The sequence below is a fragment of the Equus caballus genome, chromosome 25 (assembly GCF_041296265.1).
Source record: "Equus caballus isolate H_3958 breed thoroughbred chromosome 25, TB-T2T, whole genome shotgun sequence".
Lineage (NCBI taxonomy): Eukaryota > Metazoa > Chordata > Mammalia > Perissodactyla > Equidae > Equus > Equus caballus.
In genome coordinates this window covers 13,280,825-13,307,661 of record NC_091708.1, presented here as the reverse complement: position 1 = coordinate 13,307,661, position 26,837 = coordinate 13,280,825, and the positions used below count along the sequence as shown (strand labels likewise).

At 58.5% G+C, this 26,837-nt stretch overlaps 2 protein-coding genes across 12 annotated transcripts in view; both read left to right on the top strand.

Annotated features, from left to right (window-relative positions):
- The window catches only part of TBC1D2 (TBC1 domain family member 2), a 48,581-nt gene extending 34,889 nt beyond the window's left edge, over positions 1-13,692 (top strand). For 4 of the 9 annotated variants that reach the window (XM_001915869.5, XM_070250803.1, XM_070250805.1 and 1 more), the window contains 6 exons: positions 1,118-1,305; positions 2,336-2,812; positions 7,929-8,049; positions 10,623-10,808; positions 11,376-11,497; positions 12,161-13,692. In XM_001915869.5, coding sequence (XP_001915904.3) covers positions 1,118-1,305; positions 2,336-2,812; positions 7,929-8,049; positions 10,623-10,808; positions 11,376-11,497; positions 12,161-12,368 — 1,302 coding nt within the window. In that variant the 3' untranslated portion in view covers positions 12,369-13,692. Of the gene's footprint in view, positions 1-1,117; positions 1,306-2,332; positions 2,813-4,260; positions 4,680-7,928; positions 8,050-10,622; positions 10,809-11,375; positions 11,498-11,908; positions 12,092-12,160 lie in introns of those variants that run through there. The other 5 variants (XM_023629726.2, XM_023629728.2, XM_070250802.1 and 2 more) reach the window with 4 other exon arrangements.
- A 2,902-nt stretch (positions 13,693-16,594) lies between these two features.
- Positions 16,595-26,837, top strand: part of CORO2A (coronin 2A) — a 53,491-nt gene continuing 43,248 nt past the window's right edge. The window contains exon 1 of one of the 3 annotated variants that reach the window (XM_070250807.1): positions 16,595-16,845. The gene's annotated coding sequence lies outside the window, so the exon portion shown is untranslated. Of the gene's footprint in view, positions 16,846-17,202; positions 17,337-22,487; positions 22,988-26,837 lie in introns of those variants that run through there. The other 2 variants (XM_023629732.2, XM_023629733.2) reach the window with 2 other exon arrangements.

Sequence of the window (26,837 nt, the reverse complement as noted above, 5' to 3'; positions counted from 1 at the left end):
AGGGTGAGCCGTGAGCCTGGAGGGTGAGGAGTTGGAGCGTGCTCTGAGGACATGGGGTTGTTGGCAGGGTTTTGAGTGGGAGGTCCTCAGTCGGCCTGATGTTTTGAGAAAACCACAGTGGCTCTCCAGTGGAGGTGGGCCGGAAACAGGGAGACCGGGCCTTCTGTAGCTGAAATCTGGAGATGGGCATTGGTGAGGGCACTCAGGAAAGGCCCTGGCGGTAGCGGGAAGGGAGCTGGGAGCCAGCTGGAACCGGGGACAGGCTCGCCCGTGGCTGGGAGTCGGTGCTGAGTTTGTGGATGGTGACCTGGCAGGGGTGCATCAGAGGGACCCCCCAGGATGAGACAGGAGCCAGGTTGGCCCAGAGGTCACAGCAGAGTGACAAGGCAGGCTCTTACGTCCCACCTTACAAGTGGGAAGTCGGGCCCGGAGGTTCCCTGGTTGCCCAGCCTCACCCGGCTGGAGTAAACAGAAGCCTGGAAGTTCAGGGCAGGGGAGGGGCGGGCAGACCCAGAGTGGTGTGAGTCCCTGAGGCCAGAGAGGTCGTGAGCTGGAGGAACGGAAAGCGCCCATGCGGTGGCAGCAGAGGGCACAAGCGCAGTGTCCAGGGCTGCGGGTCTGTAGGTGGCACTGCTCAGTGACACCACCTACAGAGAGCTCGCTCTGGGCCGAGTGCCCTGGGAAGGGCTTTACGCTCATCAGCTCATCTGACCCTCACCAGAATCCTGGGGCAGACTCTATACTATCCCCCTTGTTCAGATGAAGGAGCTTAGGCACAGAGAGGTCAAATGACTTGCCATAGGTCACCCAGCCTGCAGTGGCTGAACCAGGATGGAACTTCAGGCCATGCAAGACCCTGCGCTGCCCCTCCCACCTCTCTCCTCTTTCTTCTGAATCCCACTGCAGCCCTGGGCCTGGGCCTCCCTCTCCTAGAGCCCTTTCTGCCTTGCTGTAAACCCTTGGGTTCAGGACCCATCTCTTTTCTCTTATATGAAGGGCCGGGGGTTGGGAGGGGATGGGAGATGAGAGCTGGAAGCAGGGCTGTGCTGTGTAAAGCTGTCCAGGCCTCAGGCCTCTGGGGCGGCCCTGACCAGCCCCTCCCCCCCCCCCCCCACAGTGTGCCTACCTCCAAGCCAAGAACTGCCAGGTGGAGAGCAAGTACCTGGCGGGGCTGCGGAGGCTGCAGGAGGCCGTGGGGGACGAGGCCAGTGAGTGCTCGGAGCTGCTGAGGCAGCTCACCCAGGAGGCGCTGCAGTGGGAGGCCGGCGAGGCCTCGGCCGACAGCGGCGTGCTCAGCCCCATCAGGTAAGCCAGCGGCCAGCCAGCGGGCTGGGTGTCATGACCCAGGGGGCCCTGGCTGCCCTGCTGCCAGTCCCTGCTGACCGTGTGTGAGCACTGCACAGCCCTCAACTCCTCATGTCTTCAGAGAAGGGAGCATGGGTTGGGATGAGCCCCGTGTTACAGCTGAGGTGGTGCAGGCTCAGAGGAGGTGCCCCTTGCCCGCGGCCACACAACACGTCTGTGCACCTGCCGTGGGTCTGCCTCCAGCTCTGTTTTCTCCGCTTCCCTAGCTGCCTCCTGGAGCTGTCTGTCAGAGAGCAGAAGAGGGGAGACCTGCCCTGCCAAGCACAGAGGACATGGGCAGTTAAATATAATGGAAAGGGCTGCAGCTGGGGTCAAAGGCCCCTGGAGGCTGGGTAGCCCAGTGGCAGCAGCCCATGCCTTGGCGCTACACCTGGCTTTCTCACTGTGCGACCTTGGGCTCATCACTTTACCTTCCTGAGCCTCATACTCAGCCTCCATAGGATGTGGGCTGAGACCCCTGCTTGGCAGCATCCGTGGGATTAGATGAGATGGCACTCGCAGAGCACACAGTTGTGGCAAATAAATGTTAATAAAGGGAAGGCCATCTGGAATGGGTCCCCAGCTCTCCCGCCAGTGGTGCCTGTTCCCCTCCGTCTGTGAGCTTACGGCTCTGGAGGGGCTTCTGTGTTGGTAGGGTGGGACTCCTCAGGCCAGGGCTGCGGGGAGTAGTAAGAGGGTCCTTATCCTGGCACAGAATGGAGGAGGTGATGTCCCTTCTGCACTCCTGTGTCCCAGGCCCTGCCGAGCCCCTAGCAGCTCACGTCAGAGGGTCTCCTGGGTCTTCCTGAGGCAGAGTGGGAGTTCCTATACCTGTTGTACAGATGAGCAAGCTGAGGTTTGGGGAACTGAAGTGACCTGCCAGAGCCGTGTGTAGCCCACAGTGAAGACAAGGCAGGCACCTTGCCCGGGGTCCACCCTCTCCTGGGGACGGGCCTTACAGGGTGTCGCTAACGTGGGCTTTTGCCAGCAGCGAGTATGACGAGTACGGCTTCCTGACCGTGCCCAACTACGAGGTGGAAGACCTGAAGCTGCTGGCCAAGATCCAGGCGCTGGAAGTCTGCTCCCACCACCTGCTGGCCCACGAGGCTGTGGAGCGGCCGCGGCGGGAGCGCTGGGCTGCGCTAGGCGAGCTGGCGCCCTCGGCCGAGCTCAAGCAGCTGCTGCGGGCCGGCGTGCCCCGCGAGCACCGGCCTCGGGTCTGGAGGTGGCTGGTTCGCCGCCGCGTCCAGCACCTGCAGGCCCCCGGCCGCTACCAGGAGCTGCTGAGCCGGGGCCAGGCTTGCAGTCAGCCTGCCACCCGCCAGATCGAGCTGGACCTGAACCGCACCTTCCCCAACAACAAGCATTTCACCTGCCCCTCCTCCAGCTTCCCGGAGAAGCTCCGTCGGGTGCTGCTGGCCTTCTCCTGGCAGAACCCCTCCATCGGCTACTGCCAGGGCCTGAACAGGTGAGCAGGCCCACAGCCATTACCTTCCAAAGCATCCCTCGGGAGCCTCCCCCGAACCCTGAGAGGTGAGCCCGGGAGGCTAGGTCCCTACCGCACAGGTGGGCACTAGCAGGTGAGAGGACATGTTTGAGACAGAGATGGGCTGGAGCTCGGGGCCCCTCGTCCCCTGCCCTCGCCTTTGATTTGTGATCCGGGAGGCATGCCTCACATGGAAAGAGCGGGGACGGCCCCAGGAGTTGTGCGTGCCCCACCTGCTCACAGACTGCAGGGCTGTCAGGTCAGGGATCGGCGGCCTCAACGAAACCCACTCAGAGGAGCCCGAGGAGAAGAGTTTGGAAGTCTCGCGGGGGAAGCTCACACAAGCCCAGAAAGGGAGCAGAACTAGGCCCCGAGGGTCACGGAAGCCAAGGCAGCTGTTCTGTCCAGCAGGCCCAAAGCGCCACACAACCCGGGCCGTTACCCGCGTTTCCTTGGGACGCCATCCCTGAGGTTGTGCGCGCCGGCACTGCCTGCAGCCCTCGGGCTCCCTTGCTCTCGACGTCTGCTTCCTTCTCTCTGCAGACCAGCTTCGCTGCCATCCTCCCCAGATGCTTAGGGCCCCAGGGGCTGTCAGCATGGAGACCCCAGCCACTGGGTCTGGATCCTTTCAGCGAGTCTTCCCACTGTCCACCCCTCCTGGGCCAGGCCTAAGTTCCCGAAGGAGGGCATCTCCTTGGCCCAGCCTGGATTAACTTCTGCTGGTCCAGCAGCAGGGGGCAAGGGTTCGGGGAGGGCGTGGGGTGACCTGGGGGGTGGCCTCCAGGACTCGGGGGGCACTCAGGAATGCCCCTGGATACCTCAATAGAGGTTGCATGAGCTCAGCTATTTCCCAAAGCAAGATTTGACTCAGTTTAATTTAAACACACACACACTCAAGCGAAATTTACAGAAGCCATTCTGCCCTTTTTTCAGAAGAGGCGGTGTGTGACATTTATTTAACTCAGAATAAACATTCAGGGTGTCCCTACTCAAATCCGAATGGTTCCCAAGGGTAGATATTTTCCATACTTTATTTCCAGCCTAAATTGGATGAAATTGAGCATATTCATGTACAATTCCTGTGAATTCCGAGTGACACCCCAACGATAATGCCATTTAGTCCAGGCCTCCTGAGAAGACATGCTTGGATTTCATGCTGCCCTGAACATCTGCTGTGGGGATGTCTGTAGACATTCATTCATTCATTCATTCATTGCTTCATTCATTCATTTGGCACCTGAGCAAAAGCCTGTGCACTTCTCGTTTGTTTGAACATGTTAAAATCCAGAAGGACAAAACTTGCAAAGCCTCTTTAAGAAGAGCTTTGAAAGGAACTGGAAGCTGGGCGTTAGTGTGAGAATAATGATTTTTACATTTCATGCAAAGGCCAGGCAGGAACTGAGACTTACTGAGGGCCTCCTGGCTGCCAGGTGCTGTACCTACCCATGTCGTCTAATCCACATGAAGCCCTGTGGGGTGGGCATTGCTGCCCCAGTGCCCCGGGAGACAGGAGAGGGTCCGAGGAGCTCAGGAACCTGCCCGGCGCCCCAGCACGCGTGAGGAACGTGACCCTGGTCTCCCGCCCCCAACCTGCTCCTCCCCCGACCTGCCCTCACTCGGGGTGGGAACGTGGCAGACAGTGCGCTGGGGGTACCTGAAAACCTTTTTCCCTGATCAGATAGAACCTTTTTTGAGAGCAGGAATGCGGTTAGCCACATACGGCTTCAGAGTCTAATCTGTGCTGAAGGGGCAGAGGGAAATCCTACAGCAGGAGGGGGTCTTGAGATGGGCCTCTTAGAAGGAAAGAAGCTTCTCCCTGTCTGGAAAAGGCAGCAAAGGCTGCCGCAAGGTGTGTAGGAGCAGCTGAGGCTGAGGGGGAGACACCAGGCGGGATTTCCTTACTGCTTCCTCCGAATGCTCTTTTATCGATAATTTATACTCAGGTAGATCGTCAGACTATTGCTTAAAACAGAAGCTGTTTGTGACAGAAGCCTGTTCACACGTGCAGAGTGCAGGCTGTTCTTCCCGAGGCCCTGCAGCCCGGGTCCCTTGTCTGGGTGCTGTCGTCTCGTGGCGGCCGCCAGAACTGCGCGTGGTGCCTCGAGGATCGAGCCTGCTTCTGAGCAACGCATGCAGCCTGTTCAGAGGGCGACTGGTGTCGCGGTAATGACTGAGTGCAAAGTGAGGCGAACATTTAAAGCCATTGCCCTTTATTTATTTATTTATTTTTTGAGGAAGATTAGCTCTGAGTTAACTGCTGCCAATCCTCCTTTTTTCGCTGAGGAAGACTGGCCCTGAGCTAACATCCGTGCCCATCTTCCTCTACTTTTATATGTAGGACGCCTACCACAGCATGGCGTGCCAAGTGGTGCCACGTCCGCACCCGGGATCTGAACCGGCGAACCCCGGGCTCCCAAAGTAGAACGTGCGCACTTAACCGATGCGCCACTGGGCCGGCCCCAGCCAGTGCTCTTTAAAATACAAGTGGAGTGCTTTACAAGTAGTTTGTTCTGGGACTGGCCCCGTGGCCTCGTGGTTAAGTTAGGTACACTCCACTTCAGCGGCCCAGGTTGGGATCCTGGGCGCAGACCCAGATCCCTCATCAGCCACACTGTGGCAGCGACCCACATACAAAATAAAGGAATATTGGCACAGGTGCTAGCTCAGGGCCACTCTTCCTCAGCAAAGAAAAAGTAGTTTTTTCTTTCCCCCATGCCCACACTCCCTCCTCTGCAGACCCACTTGGGCCCTGAATGCCCTAAGTTGGTGTCTGGCTGCAGCCCTGAGCAGTTGGTAGGCCCTAGAGGGTACCAGCAGCCTCTCATCACTGATTTGTTTTTTCTTTTTTGCCCATTTTAAGTGTACAACTCAATGGTCAGTAGTAAATTCACACGTTGCATAGTCATCACCACATTCCAATTGCAGAGCATTTCCATCACCCCTAAAAGAAACCTTGTGCCCGTCTGCAGTCACTCTCCCTTCTGACACCAGCCCTGGGCAGCCACTGCTCTGCTCTATGTCCCTGTGAATGTACTTCGGGTGGACATTTCATACAAATGCAGTCATATGACACGTGGTCTTTTGCATCGAGCTTCTTTCACTTGGCGTTATGTTTGAGGTTCCTGTATTTTGTTTCTTTGCTTACTGAGCAGCGTCCGTTGAATGAATGCACCGTATGTTGATTCATCAGTTGACGGGCCTTTGGGTTGTGTCCACCTGTTGTGAATAACACGGTGAGCGTCCTGGGCGAGGCTTTGTGTGCATGTGTGTTTCTCCTCTCGGGTGCACTCTTTTTAATGGCGGCTCAGCTTTCATTGTCTAGATGCATCATAAAGTGTTTAAGTTTTTTTGATTGTTGTGAGAATGCTGCCACAGATATTGTTATGTTGGTACCATTATTTCTGTAGCATCGAACACTCAAAAGAGTGAACAAGCCCTGAGGAATACACATCTAAAATTTTCACTGGCCCTAACACATTTCCAGACACCGACAGGTAAGGCCCATGGAGAGGAAGGGAGACCTGCCAGGGAGTCGGGGAGGAGTGGCCGGCACACGTCGAGGGCAGGAAACAGAGGCTGGCCGAGGGCAAGACAGCTTCCCAGATCTGTCCCTCAGGAGCTAAGCCCCAAATCAGAGGCACAGGCCAATGCAGCTTCCTGTTGCCGTAAATAAGAGCCTGTGGTCTGGGATCCTCAAGGAGACTAGTCTTTGGGTGGCTGAGAACAGTATGATTTGGAAACAAGGCTCATGGAAGTCCAAACAAGCCTCTTTGGGCTTCTCCACGAGGAGGAGGGGTCCTGAGTGCCCCCACCAAGCATATTAAGAGCATTTCTGGATTCAGAGCTCATGTCATAGCCTTGTCCCCGGGGGCATTATTGGGACTCAGAACAGTGGTGCCCACTCCCAAAGGTCCCAGGTCTTGCTCGGGGCCTTCCATGGGTGGAATCTTCTCAGCAGGGTTAAACCTCGCTTTTGACACAGAAGCTCTATCCTTCTGGTTGATGATTGAGTCCAAAAATGAGAACAAAAATAAAAAACAGTACAAATCACTGAACATTAGCAATAGGCTCACCCACCAAATCACTGACCTTTTAATGTGTGCAGAAATCTCAGCCGATGCCGACAGCCAGCTCCTGGACGGAGCACCTGCTGGGCTCCAGTGGAATGGGGTTGTGGGAGAGAACACCAAGCTGGGTGCAGGGAGTCCTGGGGTATGTTTCCACTCTACCACCAACTGACTTGGGGAGTTGGAGCAGTCACTTTTGCTTCCCACGCCTGGGTTTTCCCGTCTCTGCAGTGACCTGGGATGAGGAGCAGGGGGCAGCTAGCTGCCTGGAGCCTTGGAAGGGTTTCTGAGGTGGCCTTCAGACCCTGTGGGAAAGAGTGCCATGATCAATTCGTTCTGTCTGCCCTGGGCATAGACAAAGAGAGTGGTGGCCAGTGTGTCACAGTTGCTATCCTGAACTAAGTGGCCTCTGAACGCCCCCCACCCCCATGTCCAGGAGACCTGTAACTATTCTCTCCCTCTACTCAGCTCAGACTCAGGAGCGTTCGCACAAGTCTTTTAGCCAGAATGGAGAGAAATTCCTTCCCAGTCTGCTGGAGAGAAAAGGGATTTATTTTTTCTTTTGAGAATTGACCCTGTTTGTAAAAAAAGCGTGAGTCTCAGAAGAGGTTGGAGGTCGTGAGCCCCATCTGGTAGAGCCCAGGGAAGCATAGGTCTCTGGATGATGCAGTGTGCTCTTGGAGTCTGTCCAGGGTGTCAGGCTGATCGCGGCATCCCGCTGAGGGTGGACAGTGCCCTGGCCGGCCCTGGGTCAGAGGGTCACATGGGGTTGTTCATACGCCTTTAAAGGGGCCAGAGGAGAGAGCGTTCCGCAGACATCTGTGAATCGGGAGCTGGTGTTCACCTAGCGTCTTAAGAGACCAGTGCGTTTTGGGGATGTATTCTTGGATTGTTGTTGGTCGAGCTCTGCCTGGGAGGATGGGAGAAGTCGAGGGAATGGTGCTTCTTCAAAAGCGCCCCCCGGCCCGCCCCGTGGCTCCCTGGCTGCCTGGCTGTGACTTCACTCCCGGCCTCCTTCCCTCCCACTCCAGGCTGGCGGCCATCGCTCTGCTGGTCCTGGATGAGGAGGAGAGTGCCTTCTGGTGCCTAGTGGCCATCGTGGAGTCCATCATGCCAGCTGATTACTACAGCAAGACACTGACGTCGTCCCAGGTGAGCCGCACAGGCAGGAGACTGGGGGGCCACGCGGGTCAGTGCCCCTGTGTTGTTCCTACAAGCCGGTGAGTCTCGGGAAAGTCAGGACTCTCCCAGCCTCCATTTCCCCCTCCGTACAATGGCCAGAAACCCGGCTCTGGGACACCTGTGACCCTCTAGTGAGCTGACGGACGGCCCTGAGAACTGTCGAGGCCCTGCCCACAGGGTAGACTTGTTATTCCCCTGCTGACGTGATGTCATTAGAAACAGCCGAGTTCCTGGGCAGGGGGGGAGAAGAAAATCTAGTCACTTCCTGTTTGCTGGTCCAGAGTTCCAGATGGAAGGTCAGGTAGGGCGGAAGGCGGGGCTGGGAGGATGGGAGGTGGCGATGGCTCTTCACACCCGCCCGTCTTTCTGCTGGGAAGCACGCTACCTCCGTACCTCCTGCCTGCCCTCTGACCACAGGCCAGCCCTGGGTCAGGCAGAGCTGGCTTCACAGCCGACCCGCTGGTAGCCAGCTGTGTTGGCCCTGGCAAGTGGCATCATCTCTCTGAACCCCAAACTTGCCCGCTTTGGAATGGGACTAACAGCTCCTTCCTGGGAACCGTTTCACTCCTCGACCCCCAGCGTCCGGCTTCTCTCTCCTCACCCCTTGTCCTGTTCCTGCTACTTCATGGAGAGAGGCCACCCAGAGGGAACTTCTTACTTCCCACCCCAGACCCACCAGGCCATTGCCTGCACCCTCATGCTGCCCTCCTCCTCTCCTACTGTGATCGCCCAGCGCTGATTCCGCCCCCTGGGACGCACACCTGGGTGGGGAGGTCAGGAGACAGTGGGTAGTCAGGTGTGGGGCTGAGGACAGAGGTCAGGGCTGCAGGTCATGACTAGGAGTCATCAGGAAATAGGGGGTGAATCAGGCAAGATGGTGTTTGGCTGCATGGAAGGGAGGCCCAACCTAACAGCGGCTTCAGTGGGGATTATTTTCCTCAGATACTGAGAAAGCAAAGGCTCCTTCCAGCTCCCTGCTCTGCCATCTCTGGCATGCGGCTTTCCTCCTCCTGCTCATCACCTCGTGGTCACAAGGTGGCTGCACCCTCTCTGGCACTGGGCCCTGGCCCAGGCTAGAAGAATCAGAGGGTGACAGGCAGGAGCTGGCTGCCGTTGAAACGGCCTTCCCCAGCCCCGCGGTCCCCCTCAGGCCTGTGGGTCAGCACTGTATCGCACGGCCCCCAGTCACAGGACAGGCTGGGAACGTTCCGTATCTTATCTTATTTTCATGTTTGAACAGCTCTAAAATTGAGGTGGGTTGTATAAGCAGTGTTGTGGTGGTTTTGTTTCTTTAGTATAAAAAATTTGGGGGCCGCCCCGTGGCCGAGTGGTTAAGTTCACGCGCTCCGCTTTGGTGGCCCGGGGTTTCTCCAGTTCGGATCCTGGGCGTGGACATGGCACCACTCATCAGGCCACGCTGAGACAGCGTCCCACATGCCACAACTAGAAGGACCTGCAACTAGAATATACAACTGTGTACTGGGGGGCTTTGGGGAGAAGAAGGAAAAATTTTTTAAAAATCTATTCCTTAAAAATTGAAAAAAATTTTCAAATGTACAAAAAAGATAGAGAAAATAGGATAATGGACCTTCACATATCTGTCACCCAGTTTCAATAATTACCGACACAGGGAGACCAGTACTGCTGCATCTGTGCTCCCGCCCCCTCATGCTTTGAAGATTTTGCAGTGAATCTCAGACATCATACCAGCCCATCCGTAAAGCCCTCAGAGGCACAGTGGCATCTTAGGCTGGTTGAGTGTCCTAGGGTTGGAGCTGGACACTTGGCCTCCACGGCCGCCTGCAGTTCTGGGAGAGGAAGGAAGTGGGAGGCTGTCGGCCACAGCCGCCGGCTAAAGCCCGGAGGGGACTTAGATAGACGCGGAGGCTGAGAAACCAGCAGAACCGGGAAAGGAAGACAGGAGACGAACACGTGCTGTCACAGCGGTGGGGGCAGACCACACGGAGCTGAGCTGTGGAGCCGGGGAAGGCGCCTGTGCTGGCAGTAATCAGCCGGTCGGTCGAGCGAAACAGGGACAGAGGCATGACAGTGATCACACCCAGAGGGCATTGGCAGCCATCGCCCAGCAGCATCCCCCTTTAGGGAGGTTCCTTCATGTCCAATGTGGCGGGACAATGCCGCTCCTCCCGACACTGGCCCCCAGGACCTCACCCCAGACAAAACACTGAGGGTCTGTGTGTTGTGCATCAGGTCCAAAGGGGGTGTAGACAAGTGAGCATGGTGTCAGCCGTACAAGCCTGAGCTCCTGCGTGATTTGAGGCCTGGGGGGCAGGGGACCAAAACTCCACTGGCCGAGGATGTAACAGCCCACGGAGACCTCCGCATCAAGCCTGCGCTCCAGCCCCAGAGCCGTGGAGTGACATGCGCTGTACCTTCTCCCAGCCAGGCTGCGCGCAAGCTCTGCGGGGCACTCTGTGCCCCACTCTAGGATCATGTGTGGACGGCCAGTGTGAAGGGGTGGGCTAGGAGGGAGGCAGCCCCTCCCCTGGGGCAGCAGCTGACGGCTCTCTCTCGGCTTCTAGGTAGACCAGCGGGTGCTCCAGGACCTCCTCTCGGAGAAACTACCCAGGCTGATGGCCCACCTGGGGCAGCACCGCGTGGACCTCTCCTTCATCACCTTCAACTGGTTCCTCGTGGTCTTCGCAGACAGTCTCATCAGCAGCATCCTCCTCCAGGTCTGGGACGCCTTCCTGTATGAGGGCACCAAGGTAGGGCGCTGTCGGGGAGCCGGAGGGTGCTGGCTGTGGAGAGGGGAGGGCAGGGCTCTCGAGCACGTCTCCTGGGAGCACGGCCTGGAGACCACAGTGCTTTGCCCTCCTGAGGGAGGCGGGGTCTCTGCCTCCAAAGATGCATGCTGAGGTTGGGGGGACTCCTCTCCCTGGGAGAAGGATGAGCATGACCCAGGGGCACGTCCCTGTTCCCTCCGTTGCCCCTCAGTCACCTGGCCCCTCGGTTTCTTCCTCCTGTTTGGACTGAGCCCTGCATCACAAGGCTGGCTCTCGGGTCTGCTCCCAGCTCTGCCCCTGGCCTAGCCCCAGGGTCCTGGGACTAGTCAGCATAGAGCCAGGACTCCATGTCAACCCTCAAACTGCAGGCTGTCCTCCCCTTGGGGTTTCCAGCCTGCGCCTCGGCCTCCCCCACACACGTTGCCTCCTAGCCTTCCACCTCTGCAGCCTGTCTGGGGACTCCCACTCTGCCGGGCCCATGGGTTCTCTCCCTCTGGGGCTCACCTGCCCTGGCCCCCAGGCCCTAGCTGAGCCCTCGCTGCCCCCCAGGTGGTGTTCCGCTATGCCCTGGCCATTTTCAAGTACAACGAGGAGGAGATCCTGAGGCTGCAGGATGGCCTGGAGATCTGCCAGTACCTGCGCTTCTTCACCAAGACCATTTGCGACAGCCGGTGAGAGCGCGCCCTGCCCCTCCCCCACCCCACCGCCCACACCCGCCCCCAGGACACAGCGGGGGAGGCTCGGGTCACCAAGTGCAGGTTCGTTAGTGACACTGATGCTCCAGTACAGCTTAGAAGTCTTTAGGGACGTTCCACTGCCTCAGTGGTCTGTCTGCCCCTTAACACGGCGTTCGAGGTCTCCACGCAATTTCATTTCTTGCCCACCTTTTCGTGCCCCCAGCACCCATGCCCTTGATCCTGCCAAACAGAATTATTTGAGTTCCTAGGACAATACCCATCTCTGCGCTTTTGGCCTTGCAGTTTCTTCTACTTAGAATGCCTCCTTCCCACCTCCACCTCCACCATCTTTGCCTGGCCAGCTTCTACTCCTTCAACATTCAGCGCATGCTTTGTCTCCTCCAGGAAGCCTTCCCTGACAGCCTTTCTTTAGCGGTATAGAGCTCCCATACCTCTAAGCTTCCTCCTGCCTCAGTACATATCACTCTGGGTGGAAACCTTCTTCTTCTTCTTCACTGCTTCCTCCCTGGAAGGAGAGCTCCCTGAGGCAGGCCCAGGACCTCAGCCACAGGGGCAGAAGGAATGCAGGTGCCTGGGACTGCCTGGGGTATGGCCCACTGGGGCCCTGGGCTCCGCCCTGACCATGCTCTCCCCCAGGAAGCTGATGAGCATCGCCTTCAACGACATGAACCCGTTTCCTATGAAGCAGCTGCGGCAGCTGCGGACGGCACATGGGGAGCGGCTGGAGGCCGAGCTGCAGGAGCTGGAGCAACTCAAGGCCGCCTACTTGGAGACCCAGGCGTCCCGGCTCCCAGCGGTGCCCGAGGCCTGCGCCAGCGAGGACGAGCTGGACGGGGAGGCCTGACCCGGCCCACCCTCCACAGAGCCCCTTCTCGCCCCTGACTGGCAGGCCTCCAGGAGGACAGCTGTGGAGCCCTGGCACCAGGGGATGCCCGGCAAGCCCCTTCGCAGCTCTGGGCCTCAGTCTCTCCACTGGCACACTATCTGCTCAGGGCGAACCCAGGATGCCCCCCTCTCCCGCGTCCTCCCCGAAGCACACAGACGAGCAAAGTGCTCTCTTTACAGGCTAACCCTGACCCTTCTCCCAGTGTCATCTGTGTAAAACTGTGTGAATACTGGAAATAGTTTACAAGCTGTGGAACTTAAACGCTTCTCAGTAACCGGCCGTTCAGTGTCCCGCCACTGGGCCCTCCCAGCTGGACGTGCCAGACTGCTGTTCCGTGCACGTCCCGCCGGCCCGTCCCCTGCTGCCTCCCCAGGAGCTGGGGCCCTGCGCACTGAGGGCGCTGCCTTTCTGGGCCACGGTGCCTCCTTGATGCTGGCTGGGCACCGAGGCCTATGTCCTGGCCTTGCACCTGTGCTGTCCTTTCTGCTCACAGCCCACTGTGGCAGGGGGGACGGGGGGTCCGCAGGGGAAACCCCTGCCCACCAAGAGGACCCAAAACTTGGTTTCAGTGCTGGCCGCTTCCAGGCCCTTCCTCAGCAGACGAGGCTTCCCCCAGCCCCCTGGACCCAGGGAAGTGAAGGCCGCAGGTGTGGTTTTGGCAGCTGTTTCTCAGCAAGCGACTGCCCTGCTGCTACAGCCTTGAGCTCGGAAGTGTCCAGTGTGAGGGCGCGGGGTGGGGTTACCACATGGGCATCTCCAGCTCTGATCTGAGGCTCCTGTCCAGGGCTGGGGGAGGAGGCCACGCCCAGCATGGGACCAGGCACAGGCCCTCTGTCACCCACAGGTGCGAACTTGAGGGGTCAGCACCACAGACCCCCAGTCCCCCAATCGCGTACCCTCCACGGCCCCACGCAGGGTCCTCTCCCCTGCAGTCGCCTGGGCTGCCGGCCCTGGGGAGGGGCCCCTTGACCGCCTTGCTCGTTTGTGCAAAGTTGTCTTCATCGGCTGAGGGCTTCCACCACCAGACAGCACCTGTGAAGGTGGGGGAGCCTGGGGGGCCTGGCTGCAGCTCCCAGGGGAGTTAAAGGGGCTGATGCCGCGGCTGAGCCTGGGCAGAGAGTGGCATTTTTATGAAGAAAACATCACCGGGGGCCCTGAGGCCTAGGAAAGCCCAAGGCTCCAGGACCCACTGGCTCAGCTGGTCCCTCAGACTCCAGCCTTGAATGCAGATTTCCTCCTCAGCCAAAAATAAAATGGGCCGGCCCCGTGGCCGAGTGGTTAAGTTTGCATGCTCTGCTTCCGCGGCCCAGGGTTTCACTGGTTCAGATCCTGGGCGCGGACATGGCACCGCTCGCCAGGCCATGCTGAGGTGGCGTCCCACATGCCACAACTAGGAGGACTTACAACAAAAATATACAGCTATGTGCTGGGGGCATTTGAGGGGCAAAGCAGAAAAAAATAAAACAGTCCCAGATCTGATGGGGGCTGCCAGGTAAATGGCACCCTCCTCTGCACGCTCCCCTCCCTGCCCCTCCCACCTCTTCCTTCTGCTTCCTCCTTCCCTCATCTTCCCTCCCTGCTTTTCTGCCGCTCTCCTCCACCTTCCCCCCATTCCCCCTGCCCCCGCAGGCAGAGGGAAGAGAAGCCCTGCCCAGAGCTGGGAGACTATATGGCCTGCTGCCCACTCGGAGGGACGGGGCTCTGCCGGTGACCCCGCCCTGTGTAACCTGGTCCCCACCTGGCTGCCCCGCGGGAGCACCTGAAGAGATTTTTAAAAATACTGATGCTGGGCCTGCTTGAGCCTGAGATGGGCTGGGGCTGGAGCCAGCAGTGAAAGCTGCCTGTCCCCACCACCTGCTCACTCCGGGCCAGGCTCAGCCACCAGACCAGGAGAAGGCCCAGGAAGGGTAACAGGGTGGCCCAGTTACGCAATTGCTGAGAGGTGAAGCCACGCTCAAGCCCAGAGGCCCTGCCTGCAAAACCAGGGCGGCCCCTCCCTGAAGGCCCAGCGGAAAGGGCAGGCCGGGCTACGGCCTTGAGCGAGCAGTGCCGAGCAGTGCCTGGCCCTGGGGAGAGCTCCAGGCAAAGGGAAGTGGGAAGCTGCAGCAGGGACTGGTGGGGGCGGTCACACCTGAGGGGGTCTGTGGCTGCTGCTGCTCCAGGGAGTTTGCCCACCCTCCCCCTGCTCTTCCTGAAGGCGTTGGGGCCCACCCCGGTGTCAGGTTCCTAGCCCCGCAGCACAGCTGTCGCCCCCTTCCCCTGGGGCGGCTGCCTTCCAGGTTGGAGGATCTGATCCCTTGCAGCCCCACCTTCCTACCCCAGGGGATGGGCCGGCTAGCTCGAAGCACCCCTCTCCAAGCTGAGGTCCACACTGCATTCTGTAGGGGAGGGAAAAGACTTACTCAGGAACCCCCGGGGCAATCTCCCCAGGAATAAAGGGACTCCTCCAAGGAGGAGGAAGGGGCTCCCCCGCCCCAGAGTGGGGGCTGCACGCTTTTACAGAATGCTGTGTGCAGGGCTCCTCTCCCCCGCACTCAGAGCCTCACCCCCGGGGCTGCTGTCCCCTCATTATTTCTCAGCTCAGTGTCCCATGGGCACAGGGCCGTGTGGTACAGAAAGCTCCATGTTGGGCAGATCGATGGAGAATTTGCCATGCACACACACACACACACACACACACACACACACACACGGCGGATTAAACAAAGCTGGCTATGTTGACATGGGGAAGGAAGCTGCTGGTTTCCTGGCCCATCCCAATCAACAATAAGACCCAATAGAAGGTGCTGGCAGGTGGGCCCAACTTTGGGGCCAGACCTATTGTGTGGTTTTCTAGCTGGGGGCCCCTGGGCAGGTCATTCCCGCTCTGGCCTCAGTTTCCCCATGTGTGAATTCAGATGGTCAGGGGTAGCCCTCCTCAAATGGACGAGTGTTGGAGGAGGGAAGGGGCAGGAGAATAAGGACCCCCCCACACCCACACACACACAGCATCTCCAGGAGGGTCCCAGGCTGTGTCTATCACAGAGGCCTCCAGTGGCCTCCCCTCTGGCCCTTCGGTCCTTATGCCCACAGCCCCCAGAGAGGTCCCCGTCAAACCAGCCCTTCCCTAAGCACAGTCACAGCCACCTACCATCATGGCACAGAGGAGAAAATGCAGAGACAGGGCTGGGGGGGCACAGCCACAGGGCAACTGGGAGGCTTCCTGGGGAGGGGAGTGGGTGCTGGGCCTGGAAGGGAGGATGAGTCGGCTAAGATGGGGAGATGATGATGCGGGAGAGAGTTCCTGGTGGAGGGGACGGTGTAAGCAAAGGCCCAGAGGTGTGAGAGCACAAGGGGGTGGGGGATGCACCAGAGATGCTGGCTCAGCCCCCCGTGAATGAAGACAGACAGATGCCCTAGCCTTGGGAAGGTTCGGCTGCCTACCCCCAGGGGTAGTTAAAAATAAAGCCAGTATAGAACCGTGAGGGTGAGGAACTCCCACAGCGCTCTGATTTCTCCATATGCTTTTCTGAAACATCAAATACCAAGCTCTTTCATGCTGCTGCGGGAGCGGCATTCAGCCGGCCTCCTGAGCAGTCCCTCCAGGAAGCCTGGGTCCCGGCCCCAGGGCAGAGGTTTTGAGGGCCGGACCCAGGGACTGGGCTTTGGACCCAGGGAGCCAGGGGGCCTGTGAGCAGGGGAATGGCCCAATGAGCAGTGAACACTGAGTCGCAGTGTTGGCCCTGGCTGTTCATTCTATGGAGATCATCAAAAGTCCCCAAATTCATAGCCACTCTAAGTCTTAATTTCCTTATCTGTAAAGTGGGGGTAATAGTAGTGGCTAAGTAAAAGGGTCATTAGGATTAAATAAAACAATAGATGTAAAGTAGTACATAGTAGGCTCTGTTATTCACTCAACAAATATAGAGTGCCTACTGCGTGCCAGGCAGTGTTCTAGGCCCCGAAGATACGCAACTGAACACAACAAAGAGCTCTTCTAGAGAGAGGCAGTGTGGTGAAGTGGCTATGAGCCACACTGCCTGTGGGTGAATTACTAGCTGTGTGATCTTAAGCGAGGTACTTAACCTCTCTGTACCTTAGCCTCCTTGTGTGTAAAATAGATTAGCAATAGTGAACCTCATAGGCTTGTGTGACGGGACAGTGAGGCAATGCATTTAAGGTGCCTGGAACAGTGCCTGCTCGGTAAGCGTCGGGCGGTGGTGTATGAAAACGCCCCCCCATCTCCTCCGCATCGCCTAGGGTGCGCAGGCCCTCGAGCCGGCGAGACTGGGCAGCAGCGCCCCCTCCCGGCTGCCGAGCGAAGGGCGGCCTCCCCGCGCTCCCGCGGCCTCCCGCCCCGCTCCTCCGGGCGCCAGGCCGCCCCCGGAATTGCTCCGCCAGCCGGCTTCCGAGCGCGCCTCCCGCGGCGGCTCCGCGTGGGCACTTGGCCGGGCCGGTAAATGACATCTTCTCGTCTAACGCTCAAACAACCCTTGGAAGCGGACCCGGTTACTGTTTCCATTTCACCCAGGGGGAAACTGAGCCTCCGGGAGGTCGAGTCCCTCGTCCGATGCCACGCAGCGAGGGAACGGCGGGCCGCCAAGGCAGGCGGGTCCGGCGGTCCCCAGCCGCCGCGCGGTCGCCGGGCAGCCCGCCCCATCCCCGCGGCGTGCGCGCGCCGGTGCCGTGCGCGTGTGCGCGCCCCGAGAGCAGCCCCGGGGCCAGCGGCGCGGCCGGGGGCGTGGGCAAGGCGGGGTGGCCCCCGCGCACTGGCGGGGCGCGCGGGCGGGGCTTGCGCCGGGCCCCTGGCCCGCCCACCGGCCCCGCCCGCCGGCTGCCGGGGAGGCGGCGGCGCTGGGCGCGGGGACTCGGCGGGCGGCGAGGAGCGCGGAGCCGGAGCTGGACGCCGCCGCCGCCGCCACCGCCACCTGCGCGGCCGTCATCAAGGTAGGGCGGCCACGCGCCGCCGCCGCGCCTTACCGGTCCGCGCCGTGTGTGCGCTCTGCGCCGCCGGCTGCAGCGCCCGGGGAGGGATGCTGGGGCTCGGCGCGCCGCGGGGACCCGGCGGGGCGCGGGGGACCTGGCCTCCAGCCCCTCCGCGTGACCTTGCACAAAGCACTGCTCCTCTCCCGGCCTCAGTTTCCCCATCGGGAGAGCGGGCGCGGTGGTGGCCCCTTCCTCTCGGGGCTGTTGGGAGGGGCCGCCCCAAGCTCCAGGCTCCCGACGTCTCGGGACCCGGATGGGCACTGTCTGCACAGTCCACCCGCAGTGAGGGCCGCTCACCCTGGGTGTGGCAAGCAGGTCCCGACAGGCCTCCTGGGGCGGGGGGGTCGGGGGCGGGTGTGTGCCCTACGGGAACCGTGTTGTGACTTTCCCCCTCTTAGCTGGGTGACTTGCTGGGCCGGTACGGGAAATGGGAAGCTGGGGACACCCCCACGTCCCTGTCGAGCCGGCCTGGGCGTGCAGGATGGGGCGGTCAGACTCTGCCCACCAAGTCTGCCTCGCGGTCTGGGTCTGCGGGAGCTCTTGTTTGGAGGTGGTGGGCCCCTCAGCGCAGACTTGTGTGGACCGGATCCATGCAGGCAGCCTGGATTTAGGGAACGGTATGGGATGGCCTCTTGCCCTTCCCTGCCTGGCCGGCTGCTGGCGCCCAGCTCTGTGTTCCAGCCTGGTGGGATGCAGCTGGCTCACATCCGTGTGTGGACCCCAGAGAGGCTGCAGTGCCCAGAGAGCCGTGTCTGTGTGCGGTTGGGTCTGAGACAGAGCGCGTGTCTGATGGACTGTGGCTCCAGACTCTCTGGGTAGAGAAGACCCCTGGCATCTGCCCTAGCCCCTCAGTAAGATCCCCTCTGGAAGGTCTTGCTGCCCCATTGCACGCCCCATGTGACGGGGACCTCACCAGCTATAAACAGAGCTGGAGTCTGCTGGGGCTGCTCTGGGTGCATAGACAACATCTGACCCCTCCTCTCCTGGGGCCATTGTCTGGTCCCTAAATCTGCCGCCTCCTCCCGGCTGGACAGCCCCAGGCTCCACCGTTTCTCCTGCCAGAGCCACAGGGAGCAGAGGCAGGACAGGGGGCTGCGGGGGCTGCCACAGGGCGGGCAGTGGTCAGGCGGGGCTGGTTCAGAACCCACCTTCCTCCCCCATCCGGCGTGTTGCCATGCTTCCTGCTCCCCCTGCGCACCCTGGGGTTGGCAGCTGCCTTGGAGGTCTTGGGGGGTAGGAGGACCAGAGGCACCCTCTCCAGCCTTCCTGCCCCGGAGCCTCTGCCCTGTCCTCCCCTGCAGCCAGCCCTGATGGTGGGCCTGGCTTCTGAGAATCGAATCTGGGCCTTTTGGTCTCTCTTGTCCCCCTCATGACCTGCCCTGGCCCAGGAGCCTCCTTCCAGCTTAAGAAGGGAGGGAGCTCCTGGGCAGTGGCGAGCTCTGTGTCGTCGGAGGTGGCGAGCAGAGGCTGGATGTGCACTGCTGGGGGGGACTACTGTGCGTCTGGGATTCTAGCGCGGAAGTCGAGTGGCTGTGACTTGCCTTCTAGCTGTAGTGGAAGCTGCCCAGAACTTGGAGTGGACCACAGATGAGTGTTATTATCCCCTCGTAAAAGCAGGCTCAGTGTACAAGCTGGCACCGGGGCAGCTCCGACACACAGGCGTAGGTGCTCCCTGAGCCTTCATCGTCTCTATGATGTCTCATCCGACCCGCCTGCCTGCTCGGCTAGTCTGAGCCCTTGGGCGCGATTTAGGGCATGGCAGATTCTGGTTCTTAAACATTATCCTGCCCTGCTAATAATTTGAAAATGCACCCTGGAATTATGGAATGTCCAGGCTGAAAGGGATCTTAAGACATCATCTCATCCAACCCCTCATTTTACAGATAGGCCTCCCCTGTCCCCAGAGGGGACGTGACTTGTCAGAGGTCACAGCAAACCAGCAACTGAGCCCAGGGATGCTGATGCCAAGACCAGAGTGTGTGTGTGTGTGTGTGTGTGTTTGAAAACACATACCGTATAGTGAATGAAAGCAGTCTGGGTTTATTCCTATAAAATTAGCAAAAATCCATATCAAAGGATCACCCTCTGTGCTGGCAAAGCTATCGGGGTTGTCTGGTGCGTTTAATTTTGCAGGGCGATCCGTAGCTTGTTGCAAAAGTCTGTGAAAATGAGCCTACCTGTCCTTTGCCCCTGGCCTTCTACCGTGAGGCTTACCCTAAGGAAGTAATTAGAGAGAGACGAGTGGAGTGCTGGTGTTTATAAGAAGTTGTCTTATAGTGGAGAAGCTCTTGGGGAGAAGTACCTGAGGCTTACTAAGCATTTCCTTTGAAAAGTGCAGCTTAAAATTAGTGGCACGAAAGCGTCCCTTGCTGGAGGCTGGCCAGCGTGGAAGCAGTGTGGTCAGAGGAAGGGAGTCAGCGGACGCAGGTTCCAGGTGAACTCTCCCTCTACCCCACTGTGTGACCTCACGTCAGTCCCTTCCCCTCTCTGTACCTCATTTTCCCCATCTGCGAAATGGGGTAGAGTCAGTGATTGCTGAATTTCTTCAGCTCTGACAACCCACCTTTCTAGACTTAGCAAATCTCTGCAGCTGAAGCCTTTACTGGAAGGAGCGGTGGACACAGGGATGACCAGAGGGCGTTCCAGCCTCCCTCTCGGCGTTAAAGGAATCCCCTTAGAGGTGAGAGGCCAGCCTTCTTCCCCTGGGAGGGGCCTCCTTTAGCCCTAGACCTTTATTATTTCCAAGTGGAGGAACCTGGATTATTTTAGAGCATAGCGTGTTTTTGTTTTTATCTTCTTTACCAAGTATCAGGGGACAGAGATTCTTCAGGAGAAACAGAAAATAATTCAGCAAGATCTTGTAATTATTATTTAAGTCTATGGTCCGTGCCTCGCCCCTTCAGAACAGGCTGGAGGTGCTTTGCGATCACACCTAGTTGAAGAGCCAGGAGTAGGTGACTTCACTTCTGTAGACCAACATTTATTGGGCACCTGCTGTGTACTAGGCCTTGAGGTGCCTTCTGGGCTCTGCAGGCTGCCCTGGGAAGCAGAGTAGGTTAAACTACGTGAAATGGTCAATATCTGACTGTTTTCGACTGGCAAGAAATGGCAATTTCACTTGGTTCGGCCTAAATGGTAAAAGATGTAATTAGAGAGCGGTGTACTCCCCACCATCATTGAGAGATGGGCAGGGTGCGGCGGGGACCAGCAACGTGTGATTATAAGCTTGGAGAAGTCAAGGAGGAAGGACATGGGAGCCTCCCCTTGAAGAATCAGTGATAATAATGATAACAGCTGACATTTGCTGGGACGGACCACGTGCCTGAGTCAGTCCCAAGCGCTTTCCATCCGTCCCCTTAGTCGTTCATCCATTCCTTCATGAAGTACCTACAAAGTGCGAGGTATTTTCTAGGTGATGGGGGTGGGGTCTTGACAGTAAACAAAACAGACCAAAAAAGTCTGTCCTAAAGGAGCTTACAACCTAATAGGACAAAAAGACAGACAGTAAACAGGTGAAACAGATGGTGATCGCTGGGATAGAGCAAGTGAAACGAAGGAGGACCTTTGGGTGTGTGAGGGGAATGGAAGGAGGGGTTGCAGTTTTAAATAGGGTGATGGGGCATCATTGAGAGGTTGACTTTTGGGCAAAGCCTAGAAGGAGGTGAGGGAGTGAGCTGGGCTGATTTCTGGGGAAAGAGCCATTCAGGTGGAGGGAACAGCCAGTGCAAGAGCCCTGAGGCAGCACCATGCCTGCGTGTTCAAGGAGGGGAGGAGCAGGCTAGAACAGAGTGACGGAGAGGGAAGAAGAGACAGGAGAGAGAGGCTGTGGAGCAGGTGGTGTACCCCACCCTGTACAGTATGGAATCCTGTAAGTTTGTGAGAGAGGTACTATTTTTAGTCCTCTTTTTTAGTTAAGAAAACAAAGAGCTTCAGTAACTTGCTGAAACAGTGTCTCACCGAGGGGCTCAGGCTCTTGGTCCAGGGCAGCGGGCGCCGTGGGAGGCTGTGAACAGAGCAGGGCCTGGCCAGACCTGAATGTTGGTGGAATCCCTCGGGGGTTCAGAGAGAAAGCTGTAGAAATAGCCAGGCCTGGGGTGATGAGGTTGGACCTGGGCAGTGAACCAGTGAAGGTGGGGGCCGAGGGCCTGCCATGCTTGGTGCGGGGGGTAGGGGGTCCAGTCCAGGGGAGCAGGAAGAGAAGGAGGAAGCCGGGCTGGTCTTGGGCTTATTTATTTAACAAACGCTTGATAGCACTTCCTATGCTCAGGCACCACCTAAACCTTGCATACATAACGCATTCAGTCCTCAAAGCAACCTGTGGGATACTGTTACTTATTATTACTCCCATTTTCTCAAATGGGTGTATTATATTGTATGTAAGTCAGCTTTCAATAAAGTTTACTTACAAAGAAAATATATTTGTTTTTTCTGTTATAAATACTTGATGATAATGGAGAATTTAGAAAAAGACAGGAAAACAGAAAATAAATTACCCACATCTCTTTTCATCTCAGAGCCTCAATGTAAATTTTTGGTGTATTTACTTTCAGTCTTTTTTCTCCTATTATCCCCATTTTACAGAAGTGGACACTGAGGCCCAGAGGTCAGGCAGCTCGCCCAAGGTCATACATTTGAAACCGTGTCATCTAGCTCCAGTGTCCTGGCTCTCGCTCACTGTGCTGTGCAGCCTATAGGCACACCCCACCCTGTCAGAGTTGGTGGGCTCCCCTGAGACACCCCCATCCCCTACTCCCCCTGCCCCCAGCCTCATTTCCCAGACAGGGAAAGTGAGGCCAAGTGAAAGGCAGGGCCTTGGTCAGCATCTCCCAGCCCGTCGGGAGCAGACACGTGAGGTCTTGTTCTAAGAAGAAGAGATAGGGGGCTGAGAACTTGGGCAGGGTTGGTGTGACAGCTGCTTCCAGCCTGGCCTTGAGCCCGGAGCTCGCAGGGGCTGGCAAGTGGCATGACCTTGCCCACAGGGAGTGCCGGGACCGCCGGGGCACGCCTCTGCTCCCTGGGCCCGAGAGTCTCACCCCTCCAGCCATCCCTGGGTGGGAGGAGGCTCCGTGACGGGGAGGGTGAGTTTGGGGCCTCGCCAGGCCTCCAGGCCCCCTGGGAGTTGTCTCTTGTACTCTGACTGTGCATTTATTTCTGGCTCTGGTGCCAGCAAACTCCTGGGCCGCTGCTGCCAGGGATGCAGCCCTGGCTTCTGGGCCCAGCGCAGCCGCTGGGTGAGCCTCGGGCCGTGTCTTTCCCTCCCCACCTGCAAAATGGCATCATAATGGTGCCAGCCACAGGATAAAGTGAGATGTAGGTGGGGTGCTGGCCTGGGGCGGGGCACTGGGGTGCCCCATAGATGGCCAGCCAGGGCTGCCGTCCCTAAGGCTACCCCAGGGTGCTGGCCGGGGCTGGGGACTGAGTCTGCCCCAGCTGGAGCCCCTCCACAGCGCTGCCCCTGCCAGGTGGGGCCCAGCCAGTGCCAGAGGAGCTGGAAATGCACCTCAGGCGGTGGCTTGGCACCCGAGATTGCAGACCGCAGGGGACCCACTGGAATGAAAGAAGCCACACTTCTGAGGAGGGAGACCGGGCCCGGCTGCTGACGTGCTCTGTGGGCAAGTCCTCTCCCTTCCTTCTGCCCCTTCTCACTATAAAGCGGGGCGAGTATTCCTGCTTAATCCTCAGACTGAGCTTCGTGCCAGCAGCCGTCTGCTGAGGCTTTTCTGTGCTTGGGGAGTGCGGATGGGGACAAGCCAGGCCCGTCACCATTCAGGGGCCGCAGCCTGGTGGAGGGGCTCCATTCTCATGGGGAAGCCCAGGAGCTGTGGGCCCTCAAGGAGGGGCCTCTCCCCCCGCCTGGGGCCAGGCAGGGTGGGGGGCTCCCTGGAGGAGGTGACGCCTGAGCGGGGTTGTTGGTGGGGTTTGGAGTCAGCCAGACTCTGAAGGGGAGGGACGCCAGTGCAGTCACCGGGGCAGCCGCCCTCCTCGCTGAGCCTGTGGGATGGAGATGATGACGGCTGCTTTGCCCGCTCTGTGGGCTGTTTGGGAGGCTCAGCACGGGAGAAAGAGTATGGAGGGCTGTGTGAACTGAACCACCGGGTGCCTCCCGGGGTTGTGGGTGGTAGTCCCAGAGCCCCAGGGGTTGGGGATGTGCCCGGCCGGCGTCTGGGACTGGGGAACGGTTGGCCTGTTCTGAAAGGCCGACACTCTGAGCCAGCAGGGGTGGACGGCTGCCGTGCCCCTCACAGCCCTGGCCTCGAGTATTTCTGTGCAGGGGTGTGGCTGTGCTCAGAGGGGGCCCCGAGGGCAGCTACAGCCCTGTCCCAAGGAACGGGGGACAAGTGTCCACAGAAACCCGTCAGGCCCAAAGCACTGCGTCCTGGTAGAGGCCTTGGGGGCCTCCGGAGGCTGTTGGGACCTGCCGGGTGAAGGGAGGAAGGACGGGGAGCACCGTGAGGTCACCGAGAAGAAGCCAGTCTGAGCAGAGAGGTCGGCATGTCGCATTAACTGGGAAGTCAGGGAAGAGAGCCGTGTGTGTGGAACAGCCTATTTGGGTTTGAATATGGGAAAGAATACGTCTATACCCAGGTAAATGTAGAAAGGTGCTCAGACGCACATCCAGCCGGCTGACTATCGTGAGATGGCAGAATTTTGTTTTCTCCTTTTTTCTGCATTTTTAAATCTGTATATGCAATAGACATTTTATTTCTCTAGAAATCGGGCTGTAAGTGATATCCGTTACACTGTAATGATAACGTAGACAGTGTGATCATCTGGCCAGTCTGACGGCACCAGGTGGAGGGTTTAAGGAGGCACCCAGGGCACGAGGACTTGGGTGAGACCTGGGTGATATCCCAGTGCTGGCCTCCCACATGGTTGCGAGCAGAGCCCAGGGGAGGCTGACGCAGGAGCGCCCTGGAGGAGAGGTCTCTGGGGGTCTCGGGGTGGGGGGGGGGGTGTCGCAGGACTCTCTTCCTGGGACAAAGAGGGCAGTTTTAAGTGGCTGTAAGCACAGTCAGCATTGTGACCAGACTGCCCTGGAGCCGGAGACCACACGCTGCATCAGGGGTGTAGGGTCGGAGCCAGAAAGCCGAGGGTCCCGCTGAAGTTTGGGCCACCCCCTGGGTGGGACTGGGACAGCCAACCTGGATCCAGATGGTCGCCAGCCTGGGGACGGCCTGTGCCTTCAGCCTCCGCGACGCTTCATGGTCCCCCCTGCGGGCCAGACCTCAGCGGACCCTTTTCCCTCAGTGATGCGAGTTCTCGGTCTTGGTCCCCGGGACTCCACAGGCCTTCCTGCCTCTCTGTAGAGAAAGAAAAGAAACTAAGCGGCTGCCGCATTTCCTTGAACGTGGGCACCATCTATTGTGAGATGTACCATTATTTTATAATCCATTAAGAAAGAAAAATACGGCAGACAATTAAACTATCATTATCCCAGTTGCATCCCGGTTTCAGAGATGTTAAAATCTTAAAAACTGTGGGTCTTGGAATCAATTAGATATGACACATGGCAGGCCCCACACTAGACTCTGAATGTACATTCATTCATTTCATCAGTACAGCAAACTCTTGGCTAGATATTCTTGTTCTCTTTTTACAGATGAGGAAACGGGCTCAGAGAGGTTAAGTGACTTTTGCAAGGTCACACAGCCAGCAAGAAGCAAAGCTGGACCCTGCTCTAACTAGATTTGAACCCTGCTCTAACTAGATTCCACCACTTTTTTCTCATCCCACCTCACAAAGGAAAGGCTCCTGAGTGCTGGCCCTTGGGAAGAAGAGAATGTTCCCACTGCAGAGTAAACGGATGTCAGTTCAGAAATGCCCCAGTGGACTGGTCATTAAACTCCCAATGCTCTGAGTCACAGGGGAGGCCTGGGAGGCGGCAGGCAGATAACAGGCAGGAAGGAGCGTTGGAGCTTGTCGGCTGGGCCATCGGCCTCACCCTGGTTATGACTGTTACTGGGAGTAGGAGTAGTGCCCACCTTGGAGAGACGGCAGAGAGGGGCCGCTCGTTCATTCCCTGAAAAGTCATTTTTCCGTGTAATTTTTTGAATGAGGTCTTTGTTCGTGAGCTGATCACTGTCTGCATGTGAAGCTCAGCTCAGTGCTGGGGACGCAGAGCAGAGCAAGACGGACACCAGCACCGCCCCCGTGGGCTCTCCGAGAGTGCCCAGAACCTGGAGCAGGTGCCTGAGGGGGAAGAGGGGGTGTGGGAGCATGCAGAGCAGAGGAGTGTGCCCAGTCCACGGTCACTACTGAGGCCACTCCGAGGAAAGGACTTGAGAGCTGAGCTCTGAAAGATGAGTAGACAGTAACCAGGTGAGGAGGGAGGGGCAAGCTGGGTGAGAGAAGGAGCCTGTGCAAAGGCCCTGAGGCTGGAAGAAATCGACCTTTGAGGAATTAAAAGCACTGAGTGTCTGTGGCTCTGATGCCCAGACAAGGTGAGGCCGGAGAGGTGGTGTGGGCAGACCCTTGGGCCCTGGAGCCGTGGCCATGGAGTGGGTGCTCAGATTTGCATCTTTTGAAAAAGTCAGAGGCAAGATGATTGGTGGCTGAGATTAAGTGGCCAGTGAGAGCAGGTGGCAGCAATGGGAGTGGAGCTAAGTGGGTGGTTTGAGAGATGTTTAGGTGGTGGGGTGGGATCAGTGACAGAGGGAGGCCACGTGGGCCCCCCGGGGTCTGCTTGCGTGGCAGTGCCCTTCACAAGGCCTGACTCACAAGGGAGGGGTGCTGGGGCGGCCCAGCTGCCGTGGGACAGGCTTCCCCGAGGTGCCGTCTGTCCTGCTCTGGTCTCTGTCCGTGTTTCCCCAGAAGTGCTTAGAGATCCTGCTTCACCCAGCTTTGGGGTTTTGCCAGACGATGTGGAAACAGCCAGTGGAGAGGATTTTCGGGTGTTGCTAAGAGCGGGGCGAGGACCCGTCAGCCTGTGGGAGGGAAGCGAGTGAGGAGAGAAGGAGACAGACGCGTGGGGAGAAGGATGCACCTCCTCATGGGTGCAGACCTGCGGGAAGGGAGGCCTGGCCTGGTGTCCCAGATTCTGGGACAAGAAGACATTGCAGTGTGTGGACATCACGTGGCCAGACCCCGTCCCCAAAGCTGGCCTCTCAGAAAAGCTGGAGCCGAGCTTGGTGGTGGAGTCGAGGCCTCGCTGAGTGGGCTCTGTTGTCCTGGAGAGAGGTCTCTGGTCCAGGGCTCTCTCCTTGGGCCTGAACCTGTTTTAATTGGTCCATCTGGGGTGCTGACAAAGGGTTGTCACATCTGAAAGGTGACAGGAAGCTGGAGGTGGGGAAGATGTGGTCAGCCAGGTGTGCTTGAGTTAGTGACTGTGGAAGCAGGTGGAACTTTCTCACACGATGACAAAGTGCAGGGCGTGGCCGAGAGGAGGGACGGCCGAGGTCGAGGAAAGGAGGCTGTTTGGAGATGAGGTGGTCCTTGTACGGAGGGGAAACTGAGGCTGGCAAG